The 16,311-nt window shown below is 37.3% G+C and overlaps 1 protein-coding gene across 9 annotated transcripts in view; it reads left to right on the forward strand.

Annotated features, from left to right (window-relative positions):
• The window catches only part of IKZF3 (IKAROS family zinc finger 3), an 87,352-nt gene that overhangs the window by 17,040 nt on the left and 54,001 nt on the right, over nt 1–16,311 (forward strand). For 6 of the 9 annotated variants that reach the window (XM_070562077.1, XM_070562083.1, XM_070562082.1 and 3 more), the window contains exons 2-3: nt 10,084–10,137; nt 12,460–12,561. Coding sequence is in view for 5 of the 9 variants with exons in the window: in XM_008518893.2 (XP_008517115.1) it covers nt 10,084–10,137; nt 12,460–12,561 (156 nt within the window). In the remaining 4 variants the exon portion in view is untranslated. The remainder of the gene's footprint in view (nt 1–10,083; nt 10,138–12,459; nt 12,562–16,311) is intronic. The other 3 variants (XM_070562078.1, XM_008518894.2, XM_070562081.1) reach the window with 1 other exon arrangement.

Consider the following 16,311-nt stretch of genomic DNA (forward strand, 5'->3'; position numbering starts at 1 on the left):
CTTTAGGGTTTTCTATATATAAAATCATGTTGTCTGCAAACAGTGAGACTTTCACTTCTTCATTGAAAATTTGGATACCTTTTATTTCTTTTCTTGCGTAATTCCTCTGGCCCAAACCTCCAGTACTGTGTTGAATGAGAGTGGTGAGAGTGGGCACCCTTGTCTTGTTCCTGTTCTCAGAGGAATGGCTTTCAGTTTTTCCCTGTTGAGTATGATGTGTGGGTTTGTCATATATGGCCTTTATTATGTTGAGGTATTTTCCTTCTCTACCCATTTTATTGAGAGTTTTTATCATAAATGGATGTTGGATCTTTTCAAATGCTTTCTCTATGTCTATTGAGATGATCATGTGGTTTTTATTCCTCATTTTGTTAATGTGATATATCACATTGATTGATTTGCGGATGTTGAACCATCCCTGAATCCCTAGTATAAATCCCACTTGCTCATGGTGTATGATCCTTTCAACGTATTGCTGTATTTTTTTTTAAGTTGGGTTGTATTTTTTCGTATAGATTGTGTGGGCGTTCAAAAAAATATTTTGGAAAAATGCACTTTGTCAGGTGTGTATTGCAAATATTATCTCCCAGTCTGTAACTTGCCTATTTATTTTCTTAATCTATTTGATAATAGAATTCTTAATTTTAATGAAGACTAATTTATCAATAGGACATAAGTGTGCTTTATGTTCTATTTAAGAAATCTTTACCTACTCTAAGGCCATGAAAATATTCTTCCATGTTTTCCTCTAGAAATTTGATGGTTTTAATTTTCACAGTTAGGTCTATTACCTACTTCAAATTAATGATTATATTTTTCACCCCCGTTATTTTATAAGAAAAACTAGGCATTTTAAAGTTATAAAATGAAAATCTTACTTGGAATATGTTGGATTCAACCATTTTAGCACAAACTTTTTTTTAAGTAGCAATAATATGAAATGCCCATTCCTCTTTTTCTCTCTACGTGTTCATTTGGTGGCATGTGATATCCATGGTAAAATAGAAATGTATTTATTTTTCTAAAACTTTAGAGTAATTGACCTTTCAAGGAAAATAACACTGCATATTGAATTTTCTGTTTTCAACCTGTGCCCCATGGTCTATAATTTCCTTATTAGATATTTAATCTGGGGGTAAAAATGAAATAGTTTTTATGTAAAAGGGTAAGTTAGGAAGAACAGGAATGGTAACATGGGCTGCATTTGATCTAGTGTTCTTAGATAAGTAGTGTGATATTTCTTAGCCTTTACCTTAGTCCAAGGAAGAAAGAAAGGGAGTACTTCATGGTTGGAGGGATTACTCTTATTTTAAGGCATGCTCTTTGTTTATATATCTTCCTTTCCCCTCAATCTTAGTCAGTTGAGGTGTTTGAAATCAGTTAGGTCTAAAATCTGTTCTAGTTCTGACCCTCTTCCAAGATCTATAATCTATGTAGGGAAGCACTTGAAAACAGTGCTTAAGGGGCCGGTCCTGTGGCTGAGTGGTTAAGTTCATGCACTCCACTTAGGCAGCCCAGGGTTTTCCCAGTTCGGATCCTGGGCACAGACCTAGTACAGCTCATCGAGCCAAACTTAGGCGGTGTCCCACAAAGCAGAACCAGAAGGACCTACAACTATGTACTGGGGGGCTATGGGGAGAAGAAGAAAAAAAATAAAAAATAAAACAGTATTTAAATCCTTTGAAACAAATGTGAAACTCAAGAAACAAATCTTGCTTCTCTTCTTAATATGTCACTGACATTGTACCCTTGGACAATCATGTGACTTTATATTTTTTGTCATTCTTTGTGTCTTGAATTTTGTCTGTAGAATGGGGAGAATAATAAATGCCATTGTGCCTGTTTATCTTCCAGAAATGCTATGAGATAATATAAAATCTCATTCACACTACTGAGCTAAGTGCTTGGTGCCGTATTTTTGGAAGACCACAAGCAAACAGAACAGGGGAAGAAAACTCTCACCACGGTTAGGGAGCTGAGTGGTAGCATCTGAGTAATAACTTATTGTCTATGTTCCCCGAAAGCTGAACTAAGACCTGAAATGGACATTGCAGGAAATTTGAGTTGAGCTACATTTAAGAAGGAACTTTATTAACCATTGGAGTTTTTCTGAAATGGAAAGGAATAACTTCTATATTATTGGAAGTGTCTAAGCAGAGGCTGTACAACCCAAATAGGGGGATATTGGAGGAAATTCAAGCATCAGGTGGCAGAGGAAGGAGAAGTAAGCTAGTTAGATATCCACTCTAATTCTGATATTCTAATTTCGTTGGTTATAGGGATCGTTTTCATTATGCAGAACTGTTCTTGTGATGACAAGATTCCATAAGTGATTGTAGGTAGAAGTAATAAAGAGAACTGGTAAAGGACGTTTCAGAAATATTAGCTAACACTGTCTGGCATTTATAGTCCCAAGTGTTAATGTTGTGATTGTGAATACATTTTTGTAGTCAGTGACTCAGTTTCCAAAGCTTTTAGTTAAAAAGTAAATGTGGACCTTTTAGATAAGAGAAACTGTTTTTTTAAAAAGAGGCATGGGGCTAGGGGAGTCAGTTTACTGTTAATGAAGATAAAAAGGTATGTCAACATTCAGAGACAGCTTTGTGGCAGCTGTCAGGCACCAGTGCTGCTGGCAGCCGGCAAATTCAGTACAAGATTCTTTCTGAGATTTGACATTTTTCTCTCCTTTAGCACCTACACTTCCTCCTGGGAAAACAGACCAGTGAGTGGAAATCTGATCTCTGAAACTAAGATTAGAATTTTGTTAGCTGATATTCTTAATTGAATGATAATTACTTAACGGTATCAAAATAAAGGTGTTTATAACCATTTGAGTTTAAAATATGGTTACAAATTTCCTTGCTAACGTTAAGTATTTGGTTTAGTACATAGATAATTTATTAGAGCTAAAAGGTAAAAACATTCACGTGAGAACTTTGGTAAAATCTCAATTAACCAGACTCCTGCCATTTCCCAGTTTAAATTTTATTTGTCATCTATCACCTTTCATTTTGTAGCACATGAAATGCTAGAATCTCTGAGAAAAATCTTAGTATCTTAACAAAAATTCTAACTAGTGAAATTTTTTAAAATGGTGTCTTTGTCTATGAAAAGAGAATCTGAAGACATGAGAACAAGTTTGAAACTGGCGTCTCTCAGTAAGCATGTGATGAAGGCTTGTTTTGAATACTGGTAGAAAACAATTTGAGATTGCTAGTAAAGCTTTGAGAAAGCTACAAAGCTTGGAAAGCTACAAAAGAAATAACTTTTAACTTTACAGTCCACTATATTTATCAGCTGTCTCAGTAACATAATAATTATAAATTTTACAAGATTTGTTATTTAACAGGGAAGGTGTCAATAGAAAACACTAATGATTTAATTAAACCTAAAACGTATCAGGAAATTGGTTATTTAGTTGTGGGAAGGGCAGGAGGGCAAATGATATGAAAAAAGTATTAGAGTTTTCTGCTAGATTATAATTTTGGTTTTTAAATGAGATAATAAAAATGGTTTTATCTAATGATATCAAAAAATCCTAATGTAAACATAATGCTAAGTATGTATTTGTACACATACATATAAGTACATTTTAAAATATCTGTATTTTTGGCATCATGTGGTATTTGTTTTTACCCTCTGAAAAGTCACATTAATTTTTCAGTCAGTGAAATTTGTAAAATGCTGTGTATGAAAGATGCTGTCTAGATGCTTTATATCTTTGATTACTGCATTAAGGGAAACCTGAACTTTTTCCTAAAATTCCAATTGCAGGAGTTTGGGAAATATTGATAGAAGATGGTCATTGTTAAGCTGTTTCTTGGTATAATATCTTTAAAATTTTGATTGATATTCATTTTTTATACGTGGTTTGATTTATTTCTTTCTTCCTGATCCAGAGTTTTAATGTTTGTTTTAAGTAAGTAGCTTTACAGTGGTATCCCAGACAACAGCGAGATATTCTAAAACCTAAATCAGTGCTATTCAGTAGAACTTTCTGCAATGATGGAAGTGTCCTTTATCTGTGTTGTCCAATAGAGCCACATGTTCTGTTCAGTACTAGAAATGTGGCTGGTGCAACTGAGAAACTAAATTTTTTATTTTAAACTTTTAAATTTAAACTTAAATCACCATGTGTGGCTGGTGGCTACTGTATTGGACAGTACAGTATTAGTATTAGTGATAGATCTAGAACAGGACTTGGCAAACTTTTTCTGTAAATGACCAGATAGTGAATGTTTTAGGCTTTGCGAGTCATACGGTCTGTTTCGACTGCTCATCTCTGCTGTTGGAGTACGAAAGCAGCCATAGACAGTGCAGAAATGAATGGGTTAGGCTGTGTTCCAATAAAACTTTATTTATGGACACTGAAATTTGAATTTCATATACTTTTCAAGTGGCAAAAAACAGTATTCTTCTGATTTTTTTCAATGATTTAAAAATGTAAAAACCATTCTTGGTTCACATGCCAAACAAAAACAGGTGGTAAGCCATAGTTTGCAGAACCTTGATCTGGAGTGTTCAAAAGTAGTATCAATGATAGAGATGTAAAAATTCATGTGTTCATTCAACAAATATTTATTGAGTGTCCATCACGATTGGGTACTATTTTGGATGCTGAAGATATAGCAAAATAGCAATAAAAATGCAGACAACATCCCTGTTCTCACGGAGCTTACATATGGGGAGACAGATAAAAAAAAGGACAAATATATATCAGGTGGTGACAATGAAGAAATTTTATGAAGAAAAATAAAGCAAGGTAAGAGAAAAGAAACTGACAGTGGAGGATGACATTTTATATAGGGTAGTTAGGTAAAGCTTGTTTGGGAAGGTGACTTTTGAACACACACCTGAATGAAGAAAGGAAGTGGACCAGGTGGCTATCGTGGGGAAGAGCATTCTGGTCAAAGGGAAGGGTAAATGCAAAGACTCTGAGGCAGGAGCATGCTTTACCTGTTCAGGTGACAGGAGAGATGTAGAAAATTGGCAAGATTCATGTTTCAACAAAATTAACCAGCTTTGGAATTCTTCCATCATTTGCATCAGATAGGTATAAACATCAGTACAGGAAACTTTATTTCTATCAAAAGCAATATAGGGACCCTTCCTTCTTAGCTTTCCAGAACATTCTTTTGAATATTTTAAAGCTATATTGAGTGCCAACACATTAAAAAGACCCCCGTAGACCCCATCAAATGGAAACTTTCTGAGGGTTTTTTGGACTGAAGTATAAGAAATTACAAAATAGCCCATTAAAAACGTAAAAGTTTTTGCTGCACTTAGAAATACTTAAAAGTTTTCTGGTCTTCAGTTGGGAATCCCTTCACTATATATCCACTACTGCACTTCATGTTTTTATAAAGATCTTTAAATTCAGGGTGGAAAAATGTACTTCAATCTATTTTGTCCTTGTGTTTTAAATATTTTTTAGTACCTAAGAAGAACATCCATGTAGCCTGATTGTAGATGGGTTTAATGTCTCCTTTAAGTTCTGAATACTAAGATAATCAGAATCTACTTTTTCTCTTAGAAACTGTGCTCAGTTACTTCTGGTGTTATTTACAGCACACAAAGCCCACTTGAAAAAGTATTGAGAACTATTTAAATGTCATTGTCAGAGGGTTTAAAAGGTTCAGGGGACCTTTTTTATTTAGGTTATCAAATCAAAAGTCATCGTGCTCTATAGTAACTAAATGATGTTTTCACATGAAGATTGCTTATGTGAAACCTTTGAGCTAGTTTTCTTTCTTTTTTTTCCTGTTAAGAATCCCTTTAGTGTGCATTTAGAAGTTTCACAGTTAGCTTTTTTTCTTTAACTTTTTTTAAAAAAAAAAAAAAACATCAAACTTACAGAAAAGTTGCAATACAGGACAAAATACTATTTTTTCCGGAAATTTTGAGAGTAAGTTGCTGACGTGATACCCTGTCACCCTTGAATACTTCTGTGTGTATGTTCTACCTTCTACATAACCAGGAAAAACCATCAAAATCAGGAAATTAACAGTGATACATTACTACCATTTAATCCTCAGACCCCATTCAGATTTCTCCAGCTGTTTCTATAATGTCCTTTACAGCAAGAAGATTCAGCTCAGAACCACACATTGTATTTAGTTCTCACATCTCTTCACTCTCCTTCAGTCTGGAACAGTTGCTCAGTCTTTCATGACCTTGACACTTTTGAGGATTACAAGCCAGTTATTTTGTAAACTATCCCTCAATTAGAGTTTGTTTTTTCATGGTTAGGTTCACGTTATGCATATTTGGCAGGAATATCACATAAGTGATGCTGTGTTCTTTTCATTATCAGGTGGCATGTAATTTTTGTTTGTCCTGTTACTGATGATGATCACTTTGCTCAAAGTGGTGTCTACCAGGTTTTCCACTATATAGTTATTTTTATCTTTGTAATAGTAAATATTTTGGGGAGAAGCACTTTGAAACTATATAAATATTCTGTTCATCATCAGAGTTTCAATTTATTCACTTACTTATTAATGTCAATATGGACTCATGAAGTTCTGTTTTCTTCAATGGGTTATAATCCAAAACTATCATTATTATTTTGATGCTTCCTTGTCCCAGATTTGGCCAGTGGAAACCCCTTCAAAATAATTTCTATATCCTTTTAACGTATCCTCTTCATTCTGAGTACTTCCTTGCTTTCTGTCACAAAATGTTCCATACTCGTCTTGTACTTTCCCTGCCTCAATCCTGGAATTAGCCGTTTCTCCAAGGAGTCTGGTTCTTTTAAGTGGAGAATGATATTTAGGAGTTAATATCTGGATACTAGAAGCTGTTGTAGTGTCACTGCTCCTAGATGCTCTCAGTGACAGGACTAGAGACTATATGTATGTATATCATACGTAGACATATACACACATTTACACCTATATTTTATATCTATTTATATGTAGTAGAAGCCATGTGTTCATGCCAGTATCTCCATTTCCAATACAGTACCACAGATTTCCATATATGTAACTCCCTTCTCTGACAGAAAAAACTGGCCTTCATTGTCCTTATTATATTTTTCTTATTTGATCAGTCCTCCTTTGTATAACCTAGTCATCCATTGCCACTGCCAGCTTCTCCTCAGTGCAAATGCTCTCCTTGCCTCCTTTGGGTTCTGACATCCTTTACCATGGCCACTGTTCTGTGTGGACGCTTCTCAACTGCTTGGGCTCTGATATACTCATACAAGGCTGCCCCTAATATATTGGTGCCCTCTTCACCCCACTCAAGTTCTGACACTTTGCGCTGGACCAGTGCCATGCATAGAAGCTCTCCTCACTATATTTGGGCTCTGTGGTGCTGCCCCCGCCCCCCTGTCCCCATGTGGGTGCCTCGCTTACCCTGTTTAGGCTCTGAAACCCACACCAGACCACCTTCATGCATAGGTGTCCTCTTCACTATGCTCAGGCTTTGACTCCTCATGCTAGGCCGTCCTTTAGCGTGGATACCTTCTTCATCCATCTCAGACTCCAGCATTCCAAGTCAGGCAATTCTCCTGCCTGAATGCCCTTCTTACCCTGCTCGGGCTCTGATTTCCCATGCTGTCGGCCCTCCATGTAGAATCCCTCCTCACCTCATTCAGGCTTCCCATGCCACACAGGCACTCTCTTCATGCTGGTTGGTCTTCAGCAGCCTGCCCTGGGCTGCCCCTACTCCCTGCATGGACATTCTTCTCTCATCTTGCATTTTGACACCCCATACTTGGTTACCCCTTTGCTTATTTGTAAAATATGTGTATTTTCCCTGACTTTATGCTTTTCTGCTAACATCTAATGGGTGATGTGTTAAATTTTTAAAATGAGGACAGGATATAAGTACATTGACTGTGTTTTTTAAACAAAAATTGGAATATGACCAGATTATAGTATAGAATATTTGAAGTCAGTACTGTCCTGAACGGTTTTGGGCATATGATCACCATTAAAATAAAGAACAAAGGAGAGTTTAAATTTCTAATAATGGAGGAGTACCTCCTATGGAACCAAACTTCCAACAGCTAACAATTACAGATTCTGGACAAAATATGAAAGAAATATGTTATCTGAAAGCATTGGAAAGTGACCAAAACCAACCTGTTTTTATGGCTTTTTTGCCCAAGGGCAGGCCCCAGTTTTAGACTCAGGGTGACCAAAACTTGGGTAGTAAATCCATAGTTTTACTGGCTTAAAAAAACGTAGCAACTACAGCAGCTGGTAAGTAAGTGGAGAAATCTTGGAATGGAGAATACTGAGAAGGCTTTTTTGTGTATAAATTCTCTGGCTGATCCAAATCTCTAGCCGATCCTTGAACTATGCATATCTGGGTCACACTCTGAGCAGCCCATCTAAGGCTAAGAATAGAGATTTATGATTCTACAAGGATGACCAACTTGTCCCAATTTCCCTGAGACTGTGAAAGTTCTGTCATCTGGGAAAACCCTCAATCCCAGGCATGCTAGGACATTTGGTTACCCTAGGCTGCTGCCCACCACAAGTGAGACAGAACTTGAGTTTGAGTCCAGACAAGTTAAATACATGCTTTAAAAGTAAAATAAACAGGGGGCTGGCCCTGTGGCTGAGTGGTTAAGTTCATGGGCTCCGCTTTGGCAGCCCAAGGTTTCGCTGGTTCGAAACCTGGGCGCAGACATGGCACCGCTCATCAAGCCATGCTGAGGCGGTGTACCACATGCCACAACTAGAAGGACCCACAACTAAGAATACACACTATGTACTGGGGGGGCTTTGGGGAGAAAAAGGAAAAATAAAATGTTTTTTAAAAAAGTGAAACAAACAGAGAAAAATTCCTATACTCTTCAGAGGAATATAACAGAACCCAGAAATCCTGTAACATATCTTTACATTGTCCAGGGTACAAACCAAAGTTATTAGGTCATATGAAGAAGCAGGAAGATGTGACCCATACACAAGAGAAAAGGAGTCAATGGTGACTGACTGCAAAATAATATAGATATTGAAACTGGGAGACAAGGATCTTAAACAGCTATAATAATTGCACTCAAAGATGTAAAGGAAAATATACTTGTAATGAATTAGTGAATAGGAAATCTCAGCAAGAGAAACTATAAAAAAAGAACAAATTGGAAATTCTAGAACTAAAAATTACAATATCTGAAATAGATAACTCATTAGACAGGCCTAACATAAAATTAAGATGACAGAAGAAGGAGTAAGTGGACTTGAAGGTATATCAGTGAAAGTATTCAGTCTGATTAACAGAAAAAAACATTGTGGGAAGAAAGAACAGAGTCTCAGGGAACTTTGGGAAAATATGAAAAAGTCTAACATATGTATAATTCAAGTCCTAGAAGGAAAGGACCAAGAGAATGGAGGAGAAAAAGTATTTGAAGAAATAATGGCTCAAGTTTGCTGAAAAACATAATTTTACAGATAAGTTTAGTGAAGCCAAGTGGGATAAATTCAAATAAAATCACACCTAGGCATATCAGAGTCAAACTGCTGAAAACCAAAGGTAAAGAGAAAATTTTGAAAGCACTTAGAGAAAAAGAATACATTGTGTATAGGAAAACAACAATACAAAAATCACTGATGTCTTATCAGAAACAATAGAGGCTAAAAGATAGTGGAATGCCATCTTTAAAGTGCTGGAACAAACTATCAACCCAGAATTCAGTATCAAGTAAAAATATTCTTTAAAATTGAAGGCAAAATAAAGATATTTCCAAGTAAATGAAAACTAAGAAAAGTTGTCACTCACACAGTTGCACTACTGGAAATACCAAAGGAGGCTCTTTAGACTGAAGATGATACCAGATGGGAACTCAGATCTTCATGAAAAAATGAAAATCACAAATGTTAAGCATGTGGGTAAATACAAAGTACTAGTTTTTTCCTCTTCATCTCTTTAAATTACAATTGCTACATAGATAATTCCTGTTATTCTCCTTGAGGCATTTTTTTAGGGAGGATGTAGAGAAGGAATAGTCTTGCTGGGAAGAGGGAATCTGCTGCTAAGGCTTCCAAAATGGTATCCTTATTAAACTCAGAATGCTCAACTCTGAAAAACTTTACTCTAAGTTGCTAATATTTGTAATCCTTTTCTTTTCAGATATCAAACCAGATGTGGAACTAAAAAGCACTCAGGAGCAATCTGTGGCCACAGGTAATATCATGTCTTTCCTCTCTAGAAATACACCTTTAACTGAAATTACCAAGACAGAGAAATATTCTGATTGCAGTAAAAATGCTATCGAGATACTTTGGGGGAAAAAATGTGGTTGTGTCTTCCTGATAAAAAAAATCACTCATCCATTTAGAGCATGTAAGTTCTTTGGCATCATAGGGCCAAACCACACCCCACCTAATGTTAATCACTTTTTTTTTCCTTAAAAAAATTTTTCAACTGATTGGTTTTGAACAAAGATAGTTTTTGTTGAATAATGTAGAGGCTTGTATTTGAATGACTTGTGCTTTTCATCGTAGAACATAGTTAGCAACCTTTTCTTACAAAGAGCCAGATAGTAAATATTTTAGACTTTTTGGACCACATATGGTCTCTGTTGCATATTCCTCTTTATATTTTTTACAAACCTTTAAAAAAGTAAAAACCATTCCTACCTCCTGGGTTCATACAAAAGCAAGCCATGGCTAGATCTGGCCCTTGGGCCATAGTTTGGCGACCTCTGCTCCAGGATAAACTATAAACATTTAAAATTATTTCCTAAAAATAACTTCCATATTTTCTCCATTGATTAACTCACTTTGAATCAAAGGTTGTGCTATATTACAAAATTTACCACTTGTGCCTTTTTGTGTTATTGTGAGTTATAACCTTATATATATGTGTGTTTTTTAGAGTGAATTTCTTTTTTAAGATTGGCCCCGAGCTAACATCTGTTGCCAATCTTCCTCTTTTTTTTCTTCTCCCCAAAGCCCCCCAGTACATAGTGGTATATCCTAGTCGTAGGTTCTTCTAGTTCGTCTATGTGGGGTGCCACCTGAGATGGCTTGATGAGTGGTGCTAGGTCTGCGCCAGAATCTGAACCAGTGCTCCGGGCTACCACAGCAGAACACGTGGACTTAGCCACTCAGCCAGGGGCCAGCCCCTAACCTTATATTTTAATTTAAACTAAATTTAAACTAATTTTAACTGTACTTCATATTAGTTGTTCAGGTGTGCACTTTATGTTAGTCATTTCAGGCTTGAGAAAAGAGAACCACTGTTTAGAACAGTCTTAGGGTTCATAGAGTATATGTTACAATATGCAGGAATTAGAAACTTTACTTATTTATAAATCAAAACATGAGTTCATGATGACCACATTTTCAGAACCTCTTAGTCATGGATTTTATGAAATGTTTCCATTTTACTGCTGAATTCCAGTAAAAGTCCTGCAACATGTGTTTGGCAGCTGAAAGGAATGCCACTGCAGAGTTTACAGTCACCTCTGCTGCTTCAGCCCAGCTTAAACACCACAGAATTCAGTGTCTTTGACTATTTGTTGCATGTAATAGGTTCTCTGAATATTGAGAAGGAGTTTGATAGAAAGTGGGTAACTTTTCAGTTCATTTCTTCTGTTAGCATCTTTTGTTGAGCTACCATGCTTACATGTGAAATAATTCCAGCTACATTGTTTCTTTTTTCTTACTTCTAATATTATCAATATTTATTGTGCAAAATTATATTTCCATTAAATTTGATTTTAACAAGTTTGCTGTTTATTTAAGCATGCTTTTATTATGTCTGCTCTCTTTCACTAACGAACTCCCATAACACTTTGTATTTCCCTTAATTTCTTACGTTATAGATATATAATCTCTCTGCATTATAGACTTCTGTTATCTCTTGTTTGAGTCTTGCATTATAGTTACGGGCTTGTCTAATCTACAACTGCAAAGTATAAACTCCTTGAGGATAGGAATTATGCCTTATTCATCTTACCTACAGCCTTGTTAGCATTTAGTAAATGTTTGAAGAAATAAAGGATCTTGGGGGCCAATATGTTTTCCTCAGAATCACATTTATAATGTGAACAGACAGGGAAAGTAGGATTTGGTATACAGAAGCTCATATGCTTCCTCTCAGGAAAGTGTCTTTCCCAAATTGGATTATGCCAGTATTTTCAGGCTTACTATTTCTCATCACCATATATTAATACTTCTTGGTCATCAATAGCAATAGCATCCTGCTGAATATTGAGACATACCAAAGGAGAGAGAATGTCTGTCTAGAAGGAACTTGAGTTCATTTTAACTCAGATGAAGGAAATATTTGAGAAAATCTTGTCTAATGGAAAGGTACATCAACCCTGGACATGTGTTTCTAAACCTCAAGAGTTTTCATATATATCCCACTTGGAGTATATGTGAAAGAGATACTGTCTATCATGAGATTGTATCAAGCTGAAATGGGAGTCTACTTATTACATGTTTATAAAAACCCTTTAAAGTTGACTGCATAGTTAAAATTCTTTTTATCTCCCAGAAGGTCCAGTGATTTTGAATGACTACAATTTAACCAAACCTCATGAAACAGAAAATGTGGATAGTGCAGAAGGCCCAACAAATGAAGATGAAGATATAGGAGGTGAGCCATAGTGTACAGACTAGAAACTAATGGTTATAGATGTGGTCGAGGCTTAATATGAAGAAGAAATCTGGAACTCTCCAAGGAAAACTTGCATTTGTGGGTTAAGTTGGGAGTAATTCAGTTTTGTTCATTTTACAAATATTTACATTTAATAATTTGCTATAGAATATCAGCAAATTTTGAGAATTTAAGGTGCTTATTCAGTGTTCAAGTTATACTAACTTCATTTTTAAAATAACATTTATTTTACTCTTTTGTATTATAAAAGTAATGCACGTTCATCGTAGAAAGTTTGTCCGGGGTGTTTTGTAACACCAAGAACCAATTCTCCAATTCTCCAGACACCAACTGGGCATCCAGCAATCCAAACTCTCATACTAACTTCTAGAGTTAATGCTTGGTCTCACAAGACTGCCCTCACTTCAGACACCAGTTGAAAGTACCAGGTCCCAGGTTACCTGCACGTCTGTCTAACTTGGCTACAAATTCAGGGTTTTGCACAACCTCCCCTCAGATTCAATAATTTGCCAGAATGACTCACAGAACTTAGGAAAGCGCTTTTCTTGCCATTAGTGATTTGTTATAACAGACACAACTCAGGAAGAGCCAAATGGAAGAGATGCGTAGGGCAAGACATGAGGTGGGAGAGCGTGGAGCTTCCATGGCTTCTCTGGGCACACTACCCTTCCAGCACCTCTGTGTGCTCACCAACCCAGAAGCGCTCTGTATCTTATTGTTCAGGAGTTTTCGTAGAGCTCAATCTGCAGTCCCTTCTCCCTTTCCTGGAGGTTGGTGGATGAGGCTGAAAGTTCCAATCCTCTAATCACTTGGTCTTTCTGATGACTAACCCACACTGAAGCTATCAAGACGCCCCATCCTAAGTCACCTCAGTAGCATAGACTCAGGTGTGATTGAAAAGGGCTTGTTATGAATAGCAAAAGACACTCCTATCACTCAGCAAATTCCAAGGGTTTTAGGAACTCTGTGTCTAGAATCTGGGACAAAACCCAAATATTATTTTTTGCATTGTACCACAGGCTACCCGCTGGTCTTTGACCACAAATCCCTTATAGCAAAAGGACCATAAAAGTCAAGAGATACTGGCACATTAGTAGGGTCCATTCAGTCATTAATGATTAGTCCAGTCCATTATATCATATGAAAATGTCTCCCAAGGTAAAGGCCACTCAGGTTTGCAGGCTTCCATTTGATCTTGTCAGGTTCCAAAAGCAAGAGTAGTCTCAGCAATATATGCCTTCACCTTTTTGGTCATCTGGTATAATTGAGCTAAGAGACAATATTATTCTCTTACTCTGAGCCTCTCTTGAGATTTTAATATAATATTGGACTTCCTTCATTACATAAACCATTGCTTCATTCCTTTATCCTCAGCTACATTCTTCAATCTTTCCGTTTATACCTGAACTTTTCCACTTTTGGAAGGAACATTAGGTTTAGCCACTGTACTGCAGCAGCAGTACTAGTCTAACAAGTGCCTCCCCCTCAGTCCTATTCATATAGGGTAGAGTTACTTAGGTGCAGAACTAGAGGGCTTTTTTACCACTAGGCAACATAGCTGCATTCACTGCTAACTTCAGTTTTGCCAAATGGAGTGAAGGCACAACCTGCCCTATCAGGCCTTTAGGAATTCTGACATAAAGATTTAAAGCTATAGTTACAGTTTCTTGCCTAGGAATCATCCCTGTTTCCAGCACTTGTAGTTGCAGCCCTGGTCCTGTGACCACTGCATCAAGTAGGAAAGAGAAAGTTGAAGTGATGTGGGGAAGAAAAAGAAAGTATAGTCATCATACCAGTGTCCTCTCCCCTTGGGAAAAATTTCACAGTCATACTAGCATCCTCCTCCATCCCGTCTTCCCCAGATCCACCAGAAAAACAGAGGAATTTATTTAGTGAGGACACTCCCTTAGCCCCTCTCGTGTTGAGTGTGAGCACACACTCTTGAAGACATGTAAACCAACCCTTCATGCCCACGTCTCTCCCTGTCTTAAACAACCAGTGTTTCAGTTGCCTATTCCAGTTCTCGATGAAACTATTATTCTAAGGAAGGTATCTCTCTGCCCATTGTTTGACATTATGGGCTGTAAAGCATGTTCCTTGGCCTGAAGAAATGTGACTTGGTGGTCCAAATTGGTGCAATATCTTCTGTTCTGGTTGTTTTATAGTACTCTGACCATTTGCGTCAACCATCAGGTAAGCAAAGCCTAATCCAGAGTCAATGTTATCCTATCAAAACCCATTTGTAGCCCCTCTGGAGCTACTGGCATTGGTTCAGTGTAATCCACTTGCCGCTTAGGTGTGGAACCTTCCCCTGAGGAATTTTCCCCATAGCCACCTGCAGCTTCTGTCTTTCTTGCTGACAGAAAAGTTCTTGTTGGCACTTTGAGCCTCAGAGCGTGCAAAAGGAATATGTCCAGATTCAGCCCTTTGCCTTACTGCGGTCCCTAAATGTCTACTCATTTCATGGACCCATGTGGCCACCTCAAGTGAGTATACCATGATATCCACTTTTTGGTTCCAATCACCTTCCAAACCTGGGCATCAACATGTCCTACTTTAATGCAGCCCTCAAATTCCCGTAGTGATTTCCATAGGACCATGCCGCATTTGGTCATCCCCTTAATAGATCAAGTTTCCATTGCCTTTCTGCCTACATGGCCAGGCCATTGGCCATCATCCGTGAGTCAGGTAAAAACCAAAATATAGAGGCTTTTATCATTGTTCAGTTCTTCTATCACTGCTAGGAAAACAGCATGTAATTCATCCTACCAAGCTGATTTGTTTTTACCTTCTTCAATCAGAAGGGTGATTTTCCAAACAGGGTATTGTCCATGTATCTTAGAACTGCCATCCATAACCCAAGCACCTCTTTGTTGGTCTATCAAGAGCTGTTTATAGGGCACTGTCCAAGTAATGATAGAATCCGGCAGCTCTTCACACAGTTCCAAAGTCAGTCCTAGGAGAGAAGAGGCTCCCTGCTTGTCTGTATCTCCTGCTTGCATTCCCCAGGTAGCATAATCCTCTATAAACTATTTCCACTTTATTATGGAATTCTTCTGGGCATTGCCCTCCCCGTTAGAGCATTTCTCTGACACCACCTAAGACATCATGAGTATTTCAGATATTAAGAATTTTTTTGTCCTGCAATCATAGGGGCAGTTCCAATTAATGTCAGGTAGCAGACTAATAATTGCCCCTGAAATGGAAATTCTCTATTCCATAGTCCCAATAGTCATCGCTGGGAAGCACTCACAGGCTTGCCGTAAGACCCAGTCTACACTCCACATAGCGCTATTGCACAGAATTTGTCTGTACCAGCACTCCAGCTTCTCTTCTACCCTGTGTGGACTTGGGCAATCTTATCCACTCCCATTCAGCATATCCGATTAATATTGCTTGAAGGACCAATTTACATGCCTTCTGTTTTACAGAAAGTTTCCCAGTCGGACACAATGTCCGTCCACGTAATATGTTCATGTAAAAGAAACTCAACCACTTCACACATACCAGTTTTCCTCCAGATGTTCACCTTAATCTGTCAACCCTTACATTCATAACTGTAACCTCCATTAGAACTTCATCAACAGGTTTTGATTTAATAGAACTAGGTAGAAGTGTTCCCCAGTCAGACATAATATCCATTCCCACAAAATATTCAGGTAAAGGAGATACAACTTTTTCACATAAAGTCTGTTTAAACATTCCAATTTTCACCCAAACTTCTACCAT

This window comes from Equus przewalskii, chromosome 10, assembly GCF_037783145.1.
Source record: "Equus przewalskii isolate Varuska chromosome 10, EquPr2, whole genome shotgun sequence".
Lineage (NCBI taxonomy): Eukaryota > Metazoa > Chordata > Mammalia > Perissodactyla > Equidae > Equus > Equus przewalskii.